Source organism: Halichoeres trimaculatus, unplaced genomic scaffold (genome assembly GCF_033239565.1).
Source record: "Halichoeres trimaculatus isolate MK-OKI-2021-1 unplaced genomic scaffold, fHalTri1.1 fHalTri1_scaffold_14, whole genome shotgun sequence".
Classification (NCBI taxonomy): domain Eukaryota; kingdom Metazoa; phylum Chordata; class Actinopteri; order Labriformes; family Labridae; genus Halichoeres; species Halichoeres trimaculatus.
Window position 1 is genome coordinate 32,970,937 of NW_027437192.1, and position 21,906 is coordinate 32,992,842.

Here is a 21,906-nt window from a genome sequence, read left to right on the forward strand (position 1 = left end):
AAAGTTTTTTGTGGTAGTGGTGAGGGATTTTCGGCCAATGATCAGAAGATTAGATTTATCACAGTTGAGTTGGAGATAGTTGGCTTGCATCCAGGATTTTAATGTCTGAGAGGCAGCTGGTCAGGGTGGAGAGGGTTGGAGCAGTGTTGGAGTTGGTGGAGATGTGAGTTGGAAGTCGTCAGCATAGCAGTGATACTGAAGACCATGACGACAGATTATTTCACCAATGGGAAGGATGCAGAGAATAAAGAGGAGGGGACTTAGACATCAATACGCCGTTCAACATTTGAGTGTTGTCTTTTTGAATATCAAGTGGAAGTCTAAGCAGGACTGAGTGAGTGAGTGAACCCACCGAGCAAAGAGACGTTCATAGGTCGTCCTTTTAACGTCATTTTTGGATGTCTAACTTTCAACATTAGTTTCGATTCAAAAGAAATGATTTTGTTCATTTGATTCCATTTCCTGTTTCTCATTCTAAAATGGTGATTTATTATCCTGTAGTAGAGGTGTGAAAAAATACCAATACAGCGATAAACTGTGATTCATTGAACTCTGATACAATACTGATATTTCAATTTTATATCAATATTTTTGTAAAAATAAAAATCTGTGGTAGATAGTCTAAGAGCTATTCTCCTGTATTTGCCCATAAACTGTATAAAAAATAAAATCTCAAAGAATATTCAAAATACATATTTCTAAACTTAATGTGGTCATATCAGATTTTTTTTATGATTTATTTTTTGAGTAATGTGTGATTAGCATTAACACCATCTCTATTTTGCTCAGTTAATTGTGGAGAAAATCCCAATATATCACAATGTTATGAAATTATATTATCGTATGATGACCCAAGTATCATGATGTGTATCATATTGTGAGGTTCCTGTAAATACTCACCCTATTCTGTAGCTTTATTTGGCTCAGCAGCAGCTTAGAAGTGGAAATGATTAACACACTTTGTGTTTACAGCTACCATCTGCTGCTGAGAAAATCAAATGAAGCTACAGGAAAATGAGCAGGAACACTTTATCACCTTCAGAAACTGGACTACAGTTGTACACAGGAGCTTGAAGGAGGATCAAAACTATAAGATTGCCTAAAGTGTCCGCAGCAGCAGCAGCAGCAGCAGCAGTGGCGATAATAGCTCAGTTCGTAAGGACTTGCCTAGCAGATGACTAATATTTTTTAAACTGCAGACAAATGGAAAAGAAACACAATTAGCTCATGTTGCTTTGTTTTTGTGTTTTATGTGCTTCCTGCAGAGGTTATTGGGGGACCACAGACATGGAGATTTAGCTACTTTAGTTTCTTTGTTGAAGATTCACCACCCTAACGATGCTTTCCAACTCCAACTTTCTATGGCAGTCTAATCACATGGTGCTCCTCTCCAGCGCTGCATGCTGCGGGAGCTGGATTTCCCGAGGTCTTCAACAACAGCTTAACAACACAGCGGACAGTGATTTCAGGCTTGACTCATTAGCAGAAAGCGAAGGTGCCTGGTGACAGACAGACTGATGGCTCCCAAAGAGTGCAGCGAGGAGGAAAATCAGCACTCTGGCGCTGAGCGCAATGTAGCCATGGATACTGGGCCACAACGAAATCATGTCAGAGACAGTTTTCTAAAAGTATGATTGGTGAGAAGAAAAACCAAGAGGACATCATCTTAAAGTTCTGACAGTTACAGCAGTGAGGCCCAACATGGGCATGGAGATGATGAAATGTGGACAGGAAGGAGAGAGGCAGTGGTCCAGAGGAGCTCACACCACAGTCAGGGCAGAGATAAGGGTGGTCCATCCAGCCAGAGATCACTCAAACTTAAAGTTCTCAGATGTTCATAGATCTTTGTGTGGCTCTGACAGAGATTTGTTCATTCAGTCAACTTAATAACATAGGCAAGTTAGTCATTAAAAGGATAATGCAAGATCTGCTTGAAATCTGATGAGTTCATAAGGATCTCCTTACTGAAAGAAACGGCCTCAAACACCAAGGTTAGTCCATTGCTCTATCCCAAACAGGCCTCCGGAATTGTAGCTCTAGCTTTCTGGATTGGGTCAGTTTAGTCTGGCACCTAGGTCTTCAACTAACGATTATTTTTAATGACGATTAATCTGTCGATTTTTTTTTTTTGATTAGTCGATTAATCACGATTATTTTGAGTTTCAACCTAACTTGGCCTTTAAAATGTGCAGATCTTTATACTTCAACCTGTGTGTTGCATTTTGACTGCATTTACCCAGAGTTAGGTCCTTACATATGATTGGTCAGCCCTGTGTCATGTCTGTTTGTTTGTTTGTATTTCATTCATGATGACATAAAAAAATATAAGTACTATAAAAAAAAATTAAATAAATCTCAAAATGAATGGAGCAGGTAACAGGGAAATGAAGTTGTTGTACGCAGTGTTGTACAGATGCTTATTAGTGACTTTGGGCTTGTTTTCTAATGTTTATTTCCTTATTGGGGCTTGCTTTGCTCTCTGTATGATCCCGCCTGCCTCTCTCCCAGCTCTCCATGACAATGCATTTAGTTTTGTTTCTCTACATGCGCTATTTCGCTCATGCGCACCCCGCTGAGTGTTACCGGTGCAGTATGAGCTTGAGAGTGAGAGCTCCTTCAGATAAATGTCCTCTCTTTTCAAAAGTTAGGGGAGTTTTGACACTAGTTTGTGACTCAGATCCTGAAAAACTGTCTGTAACAGAGAGTGACGGAGACTCTCTAAATCACGTTATCAGATGCTAAACTCCGGGAGCTGTCAGGCTGTCCAAGCCGGAGATGCAGAGCCTCTGTCAGCGCACAGCGCCCTCTGGGAGTGGAGATTTTTCCTCATCGATATTCCTCACGTATGAACTTAGTGATGTTTTCCCATAAAAGTATCCAATAACACAGCACCTCATGCTGTGAACTGAAGTTACAAATGAGTATTACCCCCTGGTATTTGATTTCACCATGTGACAATGACATGAAAACAATAATTGGACGCGTCGACTATTTCAAATTTGCATAGATGAATTTTTATCGCCGACATACTTGATTATGTCGACTAATCGTTGCAGCCCTACTGGCACCCCAACAGAAGGGTCCCAAAAAGTGGGACAGTTCTTCTCGGTTTTTTGGGGGATCTGTGTGAGGATTAGTCAGTGGAAACACAAACTGCGTGCTGAGACAAACCAAACTGAACCACTTGGAGGAAACTGGGTTTTTGTCACAAAGAAGACGAATTGCTGGATGTCTCACATCGTTGCTCTTTGTTTACTGTGTCACGTTTTTCTTCTTTGCTGGATTTACTGTGTCCTGTGCAAGCTGACGTGGCTCTTGGAATCCTACATGCCGCCTACCAGTATAGGCACAGCTGGCTGTGGAAATGCAAACAGGATCAGGCTTTACCAATCCAACTGTACCAAACTGTGCTGATCCACACTGGACTGTGTGTTAGTTAAAGTCTGTAATGACTGAGAGCAGCTGAATGTTTCTCTACCCAGCACCTACAGCGTTGTTCAAGTCAAGGTTAAACAGAGAATAAAGTCAATCACCTCTGAGCATAGCTTGTCCTCAGACACTCAGGTGTTTTGGGAAACCATACAACAGTCAACCTGGAGAGTTAACAACTGGATGTTACTCTGAGTGGTCTACACTGCTCCATCAACGCTGAGGTTAATACTTTTTTTTTTAAAGCTACAAATAGATTTCAGTTTGTATTCCACTTCTGCATTACGTATCACATAACACTGCTTATTCAAAGCTACAAACCAGAGACGTCTGATTCAAACCGCTCTCCACAGAGCCATGTGGTGAGTCAGGTCGACCATTTTCAAGTTCATTACAAACACAACTGTGAACTGAGGGACGCCTGCAAATCTCAGAGTAACTAAACCCAGTCACAGACGACTGTGGTGCTGTTTAAAACTCATGTCTGGAGTCTGAACACACTCTGTGTCATGATTACGCAGGAATTTAACACACACTGACCTGATTTTAGATGGAAAAGGAAAGATTCATGTACGACACAGTGAAAATGAAAATAAAAGAGCTGAATATTCTGCTGGGAGGGACTGAACTCACTCCTGTCCTTCAGTAATAAGACACTCATAAAAAAATCTTGGACTGCCTGCTGTCTGTTTGAAATTTGTCTCCATAGCAACAGACCAGACTGTCTGGCTGCAGCGTGTCCACAGTGATTGAGCGCTGAGTGATGACTATAGTAAGAGGAGATGTATGACCTGGAAATATACAGAACATCTGATGAATTCATCAATGGAAACAGATTTCTTTAAAGTGTAGTGTTGGTTAAATTAGACATCCTTCTTCCCTGGTGGTTTGTTGGTAAGATGAAGAAGCTCAGCAGGAAAAAGAGACGAGGAATTTGTTGACCAGAGGTGAAACAAAGAGCTTGATTTTATCTTAAACTAAAGGTACAGATCAAATATGAGGAGGGGCTGACTTCTCTCTGTTTTATACTCAGGGCCACTCATCCTTTTGAATGAAAATGAAACAAAAGCTACCCAGGAGAAAATAGTGGAAACAAAATACTCCTGCCTTTCATTTAAAGAAAAGGGACAAAAATGGTAAGATAAACATTTTTTTCCTTCATAAGGAAAGTAAAAAAACTTTAACATGTCTGAAATAAAGCCTTTGTTTTTTATTTTCAACTTTGAGAGAGTAGAAGTTAATTCACCACATATGTAAGTGGGAAATATCGTATCAAGTGAGTCAGTTTATGTAAGGGGTAATGCACAGCTACAGGAAATAAACTCTGACAGGCTGAGATAGGGCCACACTAAAGGACTAAAGGCAGCATCTCCACCCTCTCCTTCCCTTCACAGTGTAAGAGCTGAAGAGCCCACTAACTGTTTTGTTGATACACCATCAGCACAGTAACCCTGGCCGACATCATGGCCACACTTCAGTCAAACTCTATTACCAGCTCTCTGCTGAGACACCATGGACATTCAAACAGAGCCTGAAGAAAGCAGAGAGCATCTCACTCACCATGAACAGGAGGACTTGGACTAATAGTCTGGTATAACTGTGTGGTTAGACTCTGATATATGATAGAGCATGAAGGTGATTCCACTTTATGTTCCTCTTTTGGATCATCCAGTAAAGTCCTTTTTAGTAAAAATCGTCTCATTAGACTTGATTTGAGCCACACTCACCTGAAATGGAAGGCTGGATTTTAAAACTTATTTCACACTGACACAACATTTTTCACCTCTTTGTTTTCCTGTTTCACTATCAAAGGCATGTTTTTTCTGATTTATTACTTAAATGAATACAGCTCTGTCTGTCTACAGCGCGTACTGACCACGATGAGGAAACAGCTTTTACACTGTTTTCCTGAACTAAATGTGAACCATTGGAAATGGATTTGAAAGTTTTAAACTCTGCAGAAATATTAAAATAGTTAGTCTTGTCATGCTGGGGGCAGTAAAACAATCTAAACTTGCTTGTTAGCATAAAAACACTTTAGAGGAGAAACTTCACTGAAAATATTCTAAAAACTAATGCAAGAAATAAGTTAAAGGCCCCTCTGGCTCCAATTCACTGCAGCTATAACAGCGTTTTTCAGCCACTCCTCGTGATCAAATACCAGTTGATCATAGCTGTGAGTAGACGGACAGCAGAGCTGACGTCAGTTTATCACAATGATCTCACAGAGCTACAGTGGCAGCAGTAGATGGAAAACTTAAAGGGGACATATCATGCTTGTTTCTCCTTTTCACTATGCCAGACTAGGATTCCTGTAAAGCATTTCTGCCCTCAGTACAAGTCATTTAGTTCCTTCACTGCCCCACAATAGCGTTCTCAATATCCTCATTTTAGGCCATTCTGAAGATCTCGTTGAAACGCTCCGTTTCCAGAATGACCTCCAGTAACCTCGCAACGTCACAGCCCTTTGTGCTCTGATTGGTCAGTTCTATCAGAGGGGCGGAGGGGGTAGAGCCAGGGGGCGGTTTTTGCAGCATGGCAGTATTTAAAAAATCGCCATATTGGTTGGGGCAGACCGAGCGAGTTTGCTGTTTGCCAAAACTTCACCATAAGCATTGATAGCACTAATAAAATGGCAAAGTGTAGGATACGTCCTTTTGTATTGGACCCCGAGTCAGACCCGGGCGGTTCTGCAGCTCAGGAGGAAGAAAATCCACCTGGACACAGATCATCTCAGGACGCTTCAGTGTGGTGAGTCAAACCGGTACTGTAACATGTATAGTTTATACGAGGAAATATAGGCAGACTTCACCAATAAACAGTTTCTATAACAGGGCTCCATCCTGCTCCTTCAATTTTCTCTGTCTGTTTTATCCATCATGCTGAAAGTGTAGTCTAAAGATCGCCTCTACCGTCAATTCCTCACTATGTTATTACCGCAGCATTATTGTGGTCCAGGTTCACAGTGCATGTCAGAACAAGCATGCAAATATCACAGCCTCACAAGTATTACGACGTCTGCTAAAACTACAGTATGTAAAGCCGAGCTGCTCAGCAGAGCAGAGTCCCTGCATCCAGCATCTGAGGGGAGATACTCGGCTCTTGGTGGGTGTATCCCTCAGTGGCGGTTGTGTGACTAATTGACATCACAGAGGAGGAGCTGCTTTATCAGATTACTCCAATAAAAAGAAAGGATCCTCGTGTTGTCACAACGTTCAAAATCTCGCGGCCAACTGTCAATGACCTATTTTCAGAGGCATCAAATCTCGTTCTAGGATATCAGAAAAAATACAATATCTCATTTTTTGAAAATTCAGGGGGTGTAAGGTCTTGTTTTCAAATTTATTTTATTATATGTAAGTATTAAATCAGGCATCAGCATGATATGTCCCCTTTAAGATGACACCAAAGAGTAAAGTTGACTTTAAATAAAGGTCTTTGTCTCACCTTGGGACACTGTCATGAAGTCTGGCGGGAAACTGAGTCCGCGTTCTCTCGTCCCCGCCGTGCACCTTGGCACCAGGACCGCCTCCTGATACCAGCCCAGCTCCTGGCTGCCGCTGCTGCTGCTCCTCTTCATCCACCTCCTCATTGCCTGGCTTCTTTCCTCTGCCCTCACTCTCATTGTCGCTCTCCTCCTCCTCTCCTAAGATGTCGTCCACCTTTTTCAAAGAGGGAGAGATGGTTTAATATCAATTCATACTGTTCAAACAGCGGTGTGAAGTAGGGCTGAGTATTGGTAAGAGCCTCACGATACGATACACATCACGATACAATAATACCACGATATCACAATATTGTGATAAACTGTGATATTCAACACAGTTATCTATTGGATTGAAAACAACTTTTCTGTTTTATTAAGCCTGAAATAGTTAAAGTCAGACACAGTGTTTTATACAAACACTTAACTTAAAAACATAAAGTGCATCAGGTTTGTCACTTAAACTACAGTGACACTGAAGTAATGTTACTCAGCAATGATTAAGTGAAAGATGAGGTCAGTCGGTGAAACTGATAAATGTCACTTGGTGTAACCAATGTTACTCATAAAAAAATCTAATATTGCTCAAAACATGATATGATAATTATTCTATCAGTCCACTACACTGTAAAAAAAAAAAACGTCAAATGATTTTAAACTTACTGACCCAAGAACAGAGAGAAAACATTGATGTTTACAGCATCAAAACCCACATCATCAAGTTTAGGAATAGATTATTTTGAATATACTTTAAGATTATATTTATCATACAGTTTATTGGCAACATACAGCGGAGTAGCTCTTGGGCGCCATCTAATGCAGCAGTTGTGGAAGACATATTGTACTTCCAACTCACCTAAAATATGAACCTTTTTTTTAACAAAAATATTAATACTAAGAGTTGAAATATCAATATTTTATCACAGGTTACAATATAACAATGTATTGCCGTATCAATATTTTTTCACACCACTAGTTGAAGTAGTGTTCACCCCCTTCCTGATTTTTTTTTGCATGTTTTTTCACATGTAGATGTTTCAGATCATCACACAAATTTAAACATCAGTCACAGACAACTCAAGTTAACACAAAATGCAGTTTTTAAAATGAAGGTTTTTATTCTCAAGGGAGAAAAAAATCCAAACCTACACGGCCCTGTGCATGTCTCAATATATTTAACATATCACTGAAAATAACCCAGCACTCGCTTTACGAGCTACCCTCAAGATGAGTGTCTTTGTTCTTTATAATTTGGTATAAAAACATCATTTCCTTTAGTTTATTTTATAAATAAAACATGTAACCGCAACAATTCATGGAATGAAAACTGAAACTTTTGAATGATGATGTCTGCTTTAAGTATTGCACAGGGAAACAATGTGTATAAGCCCATTCCCTCTGTGCAGAGCAGAATTCCAATTATGCTTCTAATTATAGGCAGAAAATGGTTTTTCTTTCAGAAATAATTGGGTTGCTTGCTGGACTGTAATCTCAGAAGGTAATTAGGAGTGTCATTTAAGCAACAAGAGACCGGAAGATAAGTATGTTATTTGACAGACCAACCCAATAATAACTCAATATTCTATTAGCCGGGGTTATTATTGACATGAACACTGAGCATAAAGCTGTTCAGCATGGATCGCTCTCTGTTTGGGAGCATTTCTCACTGGAACCAGGCCAGGCTGTAAACACCAAACCTGACAAGCTCCAGTTAAATCTGCTCGATAATTACAAAGCAAAAGCCAGAAGCTCATTAGCCTAGCTTGTGAGTTTACAGAGTCTCTAAATGTGTTATCAAACATACAAGTAAATGTAAGAGTGGATTAACCTCTGAACAAAGCTAGAGAAGCAGTTCAAAGCTTTGGAGTGGAGCTAACAGGCTTTAGGCTGAGCTTTTGTAGGGCGTCATCATCAGCGAACATCAGAACACAGGACTGGTTTACAGCCTGGCAGACTTGGAGATTAACATGAACCAGTGTACGCCAAGACAGGTGTAAGGACAGAGTTTACAGGAGATTGCAAAAGCCCTGTTTCCACCAAGTGGTTGAGTATGGTTTGTCTCTGTACATCACAAAATGTGTAGTTTTTACTGTGACTAAAACCAGGACAGGTTCCAAAATTACCAATCTGTCAGAGCCTATGAGCGGAGTGGTGCGCCAGGAAGTGGCTGATATTTGAAAAAAGCGCAAAGTGGGGAACTGTCCTGTTCAATTTTCCCCCACCTATTTGGGGTCAACATTCACTAATCTACCATAGTCCAAATCCTTTACAGACAAAACAAATAAAGATGTAAAATGGAAAGCTTTGTACTTTGGGGCCTGCCCAGGTTTCATCTTCAGTTGGAAACACTTGAGTTGGTGTTTATCTCCATTAAAAAAAAAAAAAAAAAAAGAAAGAAATTGCTGAAGTATTTTCCACAAAAAATAAACTACTTAATTCAAGCATATAAAAGGCAGATTAAATACCACAGAGAGGCTGTGAAAGCTGATCTACAGATCACAACTTCAGGGAAGGTCATATCACCTTAGCAGAAGTGGAGTCATCAACTTCCTTCACAAAATGTGCTACACACACTTCTCTAAGCTTCCTTTTCCAGGCTATAATCAAAGGGCAGGTAAAGAGCCCCAACAGAGGTTTTTAAAACCAGCACAGAAACCCTGAGAGCATTCAGGCTGTTGCTCATTCCTCTGTGAGATTCTGTAGAGATTGGTAGAAATAGATTCAAAGCAGATGACTTATTCCAGGTCACTGGCTACAGGTACAGTGGATGGACAGCTAACCTGTGATGTGCTGTCCCAGTGTTTGACTTGGATGGGAATGATGGAGCAGAAAGGAAGAGATGTGCTCATAAAGTTTCTTTACACTTAAAAAAAAACCTTCAACAAAAGCAAATGAACAGATAAATATGTGGAAATTGGAACAAATTGAGGAGAAGATTTAATAGGATATATATATCCTATATATAACCCTTTATATATATATATATATATATATATATATATATATATATATATATATATATATATATATATATATATATATATATATATATATATATATATAAACGCGATAAAGTGACAGCCCTTTTGAATACATACATATAAATATATATATATATATATATATATATATATATATATATATATATATATATATATATATATATATATATATATATATATATATATATATATATATATATATATATATGTATATTCAAAAGGGCTGGCACTTTAACGCGTTATAAAAATTAACACAGATTAACTCATTGGCTGCCAGTCATTTTCAGAGCATCTTGGACGATCTCTCAAGACCCATAAGTATTGTTTTTTCTGACTATGTAAACACCAAAACTACCTGAGAAGAGTGTACTCTCTTCTTTTATGTCTTTCTTCCTGCTTATGATCAAAAAACAGACAAAACAAACTTTATCTGATCACGTTCATCTCGAGCTCTCCATTCTTCTCCTCATATCCATGCTGATCTCTCATCCAAAGAGAGCACCGCTCTCACCCACAGTAGTTTACGAGCAGGATTTGACAAGCTCCACCAGGCCCTGCCTCCTCCTGCTGAAAAACGTCATCTACTTCTATGAACACTGTAAACGTCTGTGATCAAATTGACGTTTATAGATGTCAATGGCAGCTAACACGGACATTTTAATATTGGCCTGTTGAAAAAATGTGGATTTACTAGTCTTCTTCATGTGTTAATTTGATTAGTCAAGCACAAAATAAACTTTACTGATACAAACAATACAAACCATAGCGTCCCATCTTAGACGCCCGTATAGACATATATGGAAATAAATTTAAATCTGGATATATCACTTGGTCTTAGTCCAACCTTGAGGCAGATGGGCTACAGCAGTAGAAGACCACACCGGGTGACCCTCCTGTCAGCTAAGAACAGGAAACTGAGGCTACAATCCACACTGGCTCACCAGAACTGGACCACAGAAACTGGATTTTGAACTCATCTTGCTGTCTCAGTGAATAAAATGCCCTCATTTCACTGCTCTGCTTTGAAGCTGTAAACATGAGTAATTATAACAGCTCTCACTGTGACCGCAGATTTGAGACAGAGCAGCGATGCTTCGTGTCTGACCAGCCAAAAAGAAGAAACACAATTAACCTGCCAGGACTGGTGCCTGAAAAGTCAGACACAGGTTTTCTTCAGGAGTGGCATCAAAAGAAAGCATCAGAGTCCCAGTACATTAACATAACGGCGACAAGCAGCAACAGTAAGAGAAAAAAGAAAAAAAAACAGGGCATTAGAGGTGAAGCAGAAAGACTGTGACACGTTTCCATGCTGGCAGCCAATAAGAACTCATTGTCCTGACCATTTTCTGTTTCTGGGGGATTGTTCCAGCTGCTTATGTCTTCACAGAGCGACGACTGCATGGGGAGACATTTACATACCAAATTTCAACTCAAGAGGGGTTATAACGAGCTGGTTTCAGCTAAAAGAACAGACTTCATCTGCAGGAAGTTGTCAGAGGTGGTAATGGGGCAGACAGTGATGGCTGAATGGAAACACTCTCAGCTCAGTTTATGTAAGCAGAGGAAAAAAAAGCTGTGCATTATTAAATAAAAGCTGAGGTAGAGCACAGGGAGAGGAAATGTATGCAAATGAATAAGAGGAGAGGTGAAGCTCAAGGCGTGTAAATAATACCTGCAGAGAGTGCTGAAACAAGACCCGAGACACCCCCCTGAATTCACCTGAGCTGCTCATTAGTTCAGGGTCAGACTGAAGCCAGAATGCCACAGCAGCTCTGAGTTCTTCAGGAAACAATCACAACAAGAGGCAGACCTTCACTCTGCCTCTGCTGGGAAAAAGGACACAAACGTTGTTTGAAAGGAGGAATTCTTTAAGCAGCTCTGCAAACAGGAAACGGGGTGACGCTGGCCTCTTTTCACCAGCAGCTCAGAACTTGCCTGACTGTAGCTGAGGTTAGACAAGGGTAGTTACATAAGGCTGAGCTGAAAACATTACTTTGGGATGGCACGGCTTCAATCATGAAATGCTTCTGAGTTCATTCAGAGTCCTCAGATTTCACTGAGTTTATATCAATGTCTTCTTTCTTCATCTGTATGATTCACAAACATCTACAGACTCTTTTTTCCTCTGCACCGGGGCCTTAATCTGGACACCTTGTCAGGGTGAGATAATTGGAGATATTTCAGTCTGGTTGCCTGGGTCTGCACAAATGGAAATGGGAGCAGGGTAATATTCATGGCGCTCAGGGTTCAGGGCAGGTCGGTGAGGTCTGGAGAAGATGATTGAATGTTGTCTGGGAGCATTGATTTAATAGCTGTGGCCGGATGTGACTCTCTGGTTTTCTGACTCCAGCAGAATAAGATTCATGAAGATTTCAGGACCAAGGACAGCACCCAACACTGAGCTCCCACATGATGCCACAAAAACTGCTGCTGTGTAAGATTTCCTCAGGAACCTGGTCATGTTTGTTTTATAAAACCTCTATTCTGAGAAATCAGCTGTATTTCCTGTAAGGCTCATTTTAATATTTATGTGTTTGTTTTCCTCTGGATGAATTTGTAACAACTTGTTTAAATGTACAGACCATAGACTGTAAAAAAGCTCCAAGTGAGGTCTTCACAAAAACTGCACCCCCCTGGTGACTGTGCAATGAAGGTCAAAAAATCTGTCTCCTCAGTCATTCCAGATGGGCTGTGGTCAAACTTTAAAAAATTATCAAACCTCGTACAAATGTTTCTTACATCTAATTATTGTGGTGATTTGAAGATATTATTTGGCTGTCTTGTATCTAAGTCCTCTTTTTTCTGAAAAGTTCGTTTTCTTTAGTTATACAAGGTTAAAAACGAGGCTTTATGTAACGTTTAACAATGACTGACAGCTGCCGTTCTCGTGTATTTTTTCGGGGATCGTAAAATATCTCAGGGGGTAGAGTCAGGAAGTGATAAGACCCTCGGAAGAAACCAAAAAATTATTATTTTTGTCACCCAGCTCCACTCAGATTCTCTCAGAATCCCTCATCGTCTCTACTGCACGGACTCCGGCTCCAAACTGCTACAATGGTGGCGCCTGAAATGGCAGTATTTTGGCTTCAAAACCGTAGAATGATAAATGGCGGAGCCACGCTGTCCACTCTATATACAGTCTATGGTACAGACACGCTGTTTGGTCTGAAGAGTTGTTTCTAGAGCAGGGATGTCAAACTCGTGCCATGGAGGGCCAAGAGGCTGCAGGTTTTCTTTCCAACCAAGAACTCCACCAGCTGATTTCACTGATTACCTCACCTTCAAGCAGAGAGCAGGGACTAATCGGTGAAATCAGCTGGTGGAGTTCTCGGTTGGAAGGAAAACCTGCAGCCTCTTGGCCCTCCATGGCACGAGTTTGACATCCCTGCTCTAGAGCATTAAATTACGGAGCCCCAAAAGATTCATTAATAAATAAATAACTTAAAACCATTTTGATAAATAACAGACAAATATATATTATGGCCATTAAATTGTAAAATATGGCAATATTATCATAAAATAACTTTTATTATTCTTTCATATCCAATTATTATAATTAAATATTTTATTGTGATTATTTTAACTATTTCATACTTTTTACAATAATGAGCTTTTATTTATTTTCCAAGCTTTTATAAAAATAAAAAATAAATAAATAAATAAATATAAAATAAAGAAAATAAAAAAGACAACCTTTTTTACAAAGTCAATTTTCATGGGTACGACTTTGTTCTTTAAATTACATAAACTTAATTTTGTTACATTCTTAATGTGTGTAATCAAAGTCAGCTCAGAGTCAAAAATGACCCCCAGTTTTTCACTTGTGTTGGATTAAAAGACAGTTCTTGTGGTTTGGGTAAAAGTTTCACTCTCCTGTTGAGGTGTGAAAAAAATATTAATAAGGCAATATATCATGATACTTTGAGCTACGATACAATGTCAACATTATAACTTTTAATATTGATATTTTTGTAAAAATAAAGATTCATATTTTAGCTGAGTTGGAAGTAAAATACAACTTCCTCACTTTCACTGCGGTAGAGGGCAATGAAGAGCTACTACCCTGTATGTTGCCAGTGGATTGTATCATAATTATCATCTTAAAGTCTATTTAAAATATTTACTTTCTAAACTTGATAGAGGGTATGCATGAGATGACACAGCAAGCGGAAGTGGCTGTGGTTACGCCCACTGAGTGGCAGAAAGAGGGAGATGAGTGGCAGCGTTGGCTTAATACCATCTAAACTTGAAAACAATATAAAAATTTGGGGAAGAGCTGTAGTGAGATCGATTGAATGAACATGTTTGAAAAAGAGTCAGAGCTATCTTTTGACAGGCTACTCACAGACCAAGAGAAACTGATGGATCACTGCAGTTTACAGAAACAATCCAGGCAACAAAAACTGGATCTGTGGTTCCCATTTAATTAATTAATTAATTTTTGCTGTATTTATGGGTTAAATCATACCTTAAATTACCAAATCTCTAAATGTTAGCATTTTTCATAACTGAAACATTTTTGTCTTTGTGTGATTTTGAAGCTTGTACTCGACTTAGTTTGTAAACAAACTTAAACTGAGGCTAACCCAGTTTTCCAAATATGGGGGAACTCCAGCACAAGCAGCTGAAGCTGTGTTGTATAAATCAATTGATATTAACTGTACTTCAATAGCGTTACGGGAACTATACGTCTTTCAATAATAGAGCCTATGTTAAATACCATGAATAAAAACTGCCACTCAGTTCGACTGAAGTCATATCCTTTACAATGTGGGTTTTTGTTGTACTGAGCAAGACAGTATGTCATAGACATCTATGTTTTCCTGAAGCTTTCAAATTTTGAGTAATATTTTGATTTACATTAACATGGCCTTTTTTCCTAATTTAACTGTGTAGAATATCACAATGTATCACAATATTGTGATACATCATACTATTGTTGTATCGTGATGCATCATATCAAGAGGTTCTTGCCAATACTCACCCCTACTCTCTGGGCCTCAGGACTGATGACTAAAACCTCAGTTTTGTCCCGGTTAAGCTGGAGAAAAAAACAGCCCATTTAGTGCTGATGTTACATCTACCGATTCAAAGTCCCTCAGCTGACATGAAACGGTATCAACCAATCCGAGGACAAAAAAATTGGGGTGGAACCCATAACAAAAACGTTGAAATACTGTTTCTGTTCAGAAAAACTGATTAGGAAAAAATTCTGGTTCAAAGCCCTGGTGTTAAGGCTGAAAATGCCCAGCCCTGTCTCCAGTAACCCTCTCCACCGTCCTCTCTGCATGGCATCAGAAAAGCATCATCTTCCATGTTAGATCAAACATGTGGACTCCTTTTCAAACATGCATTTACCTCTTTGACTTCTCTACATTTTGTTGCTTTATTCCTTTTCCAAAGCGTCTGTAAAATGACAAACTGATGACTGGCTCTGTATGAGGTCTGGGCAGCAGGCTCATCTAAGGAAAAGTTGTTTTACTGCAGAGAAAAGCAGCTTTTAGTCTGAGAGACACCTCTTCATTAGCTGAGCCCAGTCCCTCCAGCCGTGCGTTATTTCACACTGTGCACAAGCTCATTTAGAGGGACTGCAGCTCCCCACTCCACAGTTAAAACTCCAAGTCTTCTGCCACATAGAAAGAATGAAGTCATAGTAAATGTCTGGACTCTGGCAGGGATGAGTCATAGTGAAAAGAAGCTCAGGATCAGCTCTGGCTTGACCTCAGAACCATTGATTGCTTAGATGAGGACGATGACCACAAAAAGATGATCAATTTGGTTGTGAAACACTAATGTGCTGTAAAGTGCTGAGCACACCACAGACTGAGGGAAAGTGGTCTCTAATACTATATTCCTCTTAATTATATATTCACTAATCAGCCTCTGCACTTTGCAGACTCATGCAGAACCTCCTCAGTCCTCTGAAAGACTCTCCTCGCTGAGGATGTGAAGGATCGATGGCTCGGGGCGGAGGAGAGCTGAGATCAGTGTGACTGATGACTGTGTAAGCTCTCCTATGATCCCAGACTTAATGAGCCGTGTGTCAGAGGGTCCCCACAGCGCCACACAAGTCACACCGTCCCCGACCTGTGTCTAAGTCTTCACCTCGCTCTTTATAATGATTCACTTCTTTCCCCTCACACACCCTGAACTCATCAGGGTTTAATCTGATTTCATTCTCTGAGCCGGAGCTTTTTAAAGGTGTTAATAAGTCGTTTGTCTTTCTGCAGTTAGAGTTTGTCATCATTATTGTGCTACCTGAGGACATGAGATATAACTTGATGTCTTTAAGGTTGGTAATGTTTTACTTAATGCAAGAACTAACAGAACTAATTCCCCAAAATAATGAGTTATTACAGCACGTTGGATTAATCACAGAGAAAGAATACAGCGGTGCCTTCAGCTCTGTTCCCATCACGCGGTTCAGTTCGGTTTGTCTCAGTACAGCATGCACTCTGTGGCGTTTCCTTTGACTGAAACCGGGACAGGTCCCCAAATTACCGACCCATTCTGTCCTACTTTTTGCTATCTTTCTGTTGGGGTTCCAGACATACCGATCTGAACCCAAAAGGTGGAGCTAGAAACACTGCAGTCCATTGATTGGTTAAAAGAATCATCACTTCCTGTGTGACAGCAATAATAAAGAACAACAAATAACCACAACATGTTTGAATCTCCAGTCAACCTTCTGAAGAATTGCTGGATGTCTCAGATTGTTGCTTTTTGTTTACTGTTGCGTTTTTTTTTCTTCTTTGATGGATTTATTAGCGGGGTACACTGCGTCGTACTGCTATACTGTAGGAATGGGCACCTTTCTAATTTGAAATAATATGGTACCGATGCCCAGTACCTGGCAATCAGTATCGGTATTCAAAGGTACCAAATTTCTGTACTTTTGTGTGTGTTAATGTGGTAATTAGTGCTGTCATTTTAACACATTAGTTAGATAAATTAATTTGACTGCAGATAAATGATTAAAAAAATTAACGCACGATTAACTCATTAGCTACCAGCCATTTTTAGAGAATCTTGAACAATCTTTTAAGACCCAAATAATATTGTTTTCTCTGACTATGTAAACACCAAAACTACCTAAGAAGAGTGGACTCTCTTTTTTATGTCTCTCTTCCTGTTTCTGATCAAAAAACAGACAAAATGTACTTTTTTGTTCATCTCAGACGCTCCATCCTATGATCCTCTCTATGATCTCTGTTGTCTTTTCTCACGATGGCGCCGCTCTTTCTGTCTGAACTACCCCGACACATCCTCAGTTGGAGCATGAGCTGCCTGAACTTTTCTGACTTGCAGCGTCTCCCTATGTCTCTGTCATCTTACATCTTCTCCTCATATCCATGCTGATCTCTCATCCAAAGAGCACACCGCTCTCACCCACAGTAGTTTACGAGCAGGATCTTAATTGACAAGCTCCACCAGACCTGCTGGGGAGTCAAATCTTATCGGCTCCTTGTGCTGAGGTTTCAGTGTGAACAACCCTCAGCCACACACAGCCACTTTAATATGGCTGGAAAGAACACAGCTGGTTACTCACTGCAAATTAGTGTTTCTTTACTAAACTAGCGCAGAGGTCACAGAGTTTCTGATTACTTAAAAAGGGGTTTAGTTTAACCCCCCACTCTACAGCGGTGGTGTGTTAATGTCATGGATGTAAACTGAATAAAGCAGGACACCCACTTTACAAATTTGTTTAAAACACAAGAAACAGCTATAGGGACTATATCCTGTTGGGAAGCAGAAGGAACAAGACAGATATGTATCAACTATGTTTATCATTTCATAGATATTTTTTGTCCTTAGTGCTTTCCAGAAGCTAAAAATTGTACACAAGTAACTTTTAGGGATGTTGTGATTTTCAAATATTTGAATAATTCATGTGACTTTTATCTCACCTGAATTTTTTTTTTCTTAGCCCTGCTTTTAATTTGATATAACTGCCAGACAGTGGTTTAAAGGGTCTGAAAGCTGTTTGCTTTTTTCTATTAAGCTACAAAAAACTTCCATAATAAAAACAAGAAAAAAACACGAGAAAGCATCAGTGCCAGTTAGTGGAAAAATAAACAGTTTCAGCCCTGAGAGCAACATGGGAACTGCTGCAGCGCCAGAGAGTTCTAGGAGGAAGTTCTTCAAAAAACATGAACAACAAATTAAGTTCCAGGGCCTGTCATAAGTATTCATCCCCTTGGATGTTTTCCCCTTTTATTGCTTTCATAAACCAATCATGGTTGGTAAGATTTGCCTTTTATTGGAAAAAAACCCTCTTAAATGTCAAAGTAAAAACTGATTTCTACAAAGTAATGTCAATAAAACACAAACATATAATCATTTGCATAATAGTTCACTCGCTTTTAAATCCATGGTCTAATTCAGTCCAGTTGGTGCCAGTAGTCTGACAGTGAGTGAAATGAGGATCACCTGAGTGGTGCAGGTGTGTCTCATGTGATTGAGGTATATGTGCTGTGAATGGAGCATCCAGAGACTGGTTGACCAGTACTCCTGGCTACCATTACACCATGAAGACACAGAAACACTCCAAGCAGCTCCGGGGTGATTGAGAAGTAAGAGTCAGGGGATGATTAAAAAAAACATTTCCAAGGCCTTGAACATCTTCTGGAGTTCAATGGAAAAAAAAAATCATCAAGAATGTGTGAATCTGTCTAGATCAGGCTGTAACCCACAACCCCTCCAGTGACAGGGGGCGCCATGAAGAGGTAGTCAGTGTTAGTCACCATAACCTGTTAGTGATCACGGCCTAGATGCATGTCTTGTTAGTGGTAAAAACAGACTGTTTATACTAATGCTGAAAAACAATGAGCAGTATGCATGAGCCAGGGTAACGCCCCAACAGATGGTGGCAGACGCCATGCTCATGTATATTGGTATTTTTGAGATCCTTTTTCATGGGTTCTGAAAAACAACGCTTATTTATCCCGTTCAAGATATTTTGCCAGACTTTCCCTTTATCCCTGTTTTTAATCTGATGATAAAATGTTCATTTCTTCTTGTTCTCTTCTCAGTGACACTGTTACTGCTCACCATGTTTATCATTGTTTGAGCAGAGTATGCGTGTGCTATTGGCCAGTTTTTGGCAGTCATGCATGCGGCTAACGCTACGGCCAAATGGGCCGTTCCATTACGCTACCTTATGACTAATAGTCCTGTTTGTGTTATTACTGGACATGCATATGGTCCATACTCGAGTCACCCTCCAGCCAAGAAACCCTGAGACTGTGGAAGTCAGAAAGCCCCCACTATGTTCCTACAGCCAACCCACTGAGTTAACACAAAGCAAGTTAATAGTTGACGTGAAATAACTGATGCTTTGACAATTTGAAAGTTTCTTAGAGGTACCAAACACTTGGTGTGATATTTAATTCATTTTTATTAAAATCATAAAAAAATCAATCCAGATTTTATTTAATAGATAAAAAGAAAAAATACTGATTAAATTAACAAAATAAAAACCTAAGTTTTACTAGAGCAATCTTTCACGATACAAAAGAGTCTTTTATGTGAGATTTTCCTTTTTCTGATTTTACAGTTAAGACATTTCTAAAACATGTTACATGTTAAAGTAAAGTGTGTTTGAAGAACTAGTGAGCTGCTGTGAGCTCACAGAAAGAAAATGCCACCTCATGTCCTGAACCATGTGATACATCACCTGACGACAGTGTTACCAGCCTGTTGCTAAAGTTAGACTTCTCTGAGAGATTAATGAAAATGTTGTCACTCTATAACCTTTAAAAGGTTCCTGTTGTTCAGTTCTTTGTCCAGCAGGAGTTTGAATGTGTGTTCGACTGAGAGTGGGATTATTAAAGTGAGGATTAATTCCTGTTTAATTATTCCAAACAAAGGAGTGTTAGTGAAATGGTACATGGTGTTAGTGAAATTAGTAAAGCCAGAAGAAAAGAAGCCTGCATGTTCCAGCCACTCTGACAAAGTAACAGTGATTTCTAGTAAAGGTCAGCTGGCACACCACTGAGCTGCTTAGCTGGGCTACTCTGCCAGAGAGGATCCAGGTAAACTGACTCACGCCGCCATGTCAACGCTGGTGACATTTAAATGTGACTTCAGCCAATTAAAACAGGTTCTTTCCCTTTGCCCTGTAGATCATAATGTTTAAGAGCGTCACCAGCTGCCCTTTAGCTACAGCAGACCGAGGAGGCTGACATTTGAAGAACAGTGTATTTACAAATGTCTCTTCCTTTTTTCCATCGTTTTTACTGGAAAAAGATGTTGGACAAGGAAAGAGTCATGCTTAAAAATCAGTTAACAATCAGACTTTCAAATCACCGATACAGATACGGAAAACCGGAATTCCTTGATGTTATTTACAGCATTATATCTGAATATACAAATATCTAAGTATATATAAATAATGTATTTATACATCCTTGGCAACATGGTCTTGGTTTTCACTACTACGCCCGTGACACCCAGCTTTAGATTTCCACAAGTTTCATCACCAAAAAACCCCACTGCCTCACCCAAATAACAACATGGGTGCACCACAACTTTCTATACTAGAAGCAGGGTGTATTGTGTATTTTTAGCCTTTATCCTGTTCTTCTGGGGCCTCTGTAGTATCTTTAAATGTTTTTCTGCTTAAAACAATCCCTATTTTTAGAAAACCCTCAATTCAGCCTCTTTATTTTTGCTGCTGTCTCTTTAAGGCTCCCCACTCCAGAGAACCCCTTCCTTCTGATTGGCCAGCCCTTTGACGACCTGCAGGGTGGGGCAATTGGTAGACCTTGGTGTTTGAGGTCCATACCCCTAAACTTGCCGTCAGCAAGTCTGGTGAAAGTCTGGTGAAGACCGGTGTGTTATAGTTTACAGACTGATTCAGGGATTTTTTTATCCTATTAATATGTATAGGGTTGAAGATCCGCACACGCTCAGTCTGAACATCCAGAGGAAGAAAGAGAAACAGGAGAGGGATAGAGCACTAAAGGCTAAAAGAGTTAAATAGTTTTTGATAATGTCCATTCCAACCCACAGTCAGCAGTTATTCTGCAGTGGTCTGTTCAAACTTGAGAGTCTATCAATAAAATGAAGAGCCAGGTTACATTAGCTCTGCTTGGTGAGGTTGGAGTTGGTAGATGAGCTCTGGTAGGACAGAACCAGGATTCACTAATGTTACACGTTACAGACACGTCTCAGAGCACCGGGCTGTGAGTAGAGCTAAATATAGCCGGCTACTAAACTACGGTACAAACTGACAAAGTTAGCTTGTTGTCATGTTTCAAAGCGTAGCTCTAACTATTGATAAATACCTTACCTTGTGGAGTTAGATCTGGTAAAAAGTTGTTTTGAACAAAGAAAATTTGTTTTGGTCTAATCTCCATTTAATCCCAAAACAAAGTTAAAGTCATGTCCTACAAATCTTGTTGCTAGGCGCTGCCCAAGTAGCTGCCTGTTGCAGCAGCTCTCTCTTCTTTGTCCGTTTCTTGTAATTTTTTTTGTCTCTTTTTTGTCATCTTTGTATTCGGAGAGGATCATCACTCTGTATGGTTCATTGTTGGTCACGGACACCAAACTTTTTGTGGCTTCAGCGATATTTTGACTACTTTTCTCCTGTGTTTGTCTGGAGATCCTACATGTAACCATGGCTGCATTGTTTACATGTGAAATTAGCTGTTAGCAGCCTGTAGCGTGTCAATGCTAACTAGTGTAGGGCTTGATGATTTCCCTCGAGCTGAGGAGGAGGAGGTGAGGACGACGTGCTGGTTCTCGGATGTGAGCTGGGAGGTGACGACGTGGGCCTGTCCTTCCATCCATCGTTGTTGAGAACGTGGGATCTATCTCCGGTGGGATGGATGAGCTAGCCGTGCTGGCCCAGCGGCAGAGGAGCTGTTGGAGGGCAGAGCGGCATCATGCTGTTCACGGACATGGCTGACGGAGCTGACATCGGACGCCGGCGCCACATTGGAGGAGCTTCGCCTGCTGTGAGCAGACAGGATCCAGGAGACAGAGACT

At 40.0% G+C, this 21,906-nt stretch overlaps 1 protein-coding gene across 1 annotated transcript in view; it reads right to left on the reverse strand.

Annotated features, from left to right (window-relative positions):
- Positions 1–21,906, reverse strand: part of ctdp1 (CTD (carboxy-terminal domain, RNA polymerase II, polypeptide A) phosphatase, subunit 1) — a 121,326-nt gene that overhangs the window by 49,766 nt on the left and 49,654 nt on the right. The window contains exon 12 of the mRNA XM_074687114.1: positions 6,877–7,091. Within this exon, the coding sequence (XP_074543215.1) occupies positions 6,877–7,091 (215 nt within the window). The remainder of the gene's footprint in view (positions 1–6,876; positions 7,092–21,906) is intronic.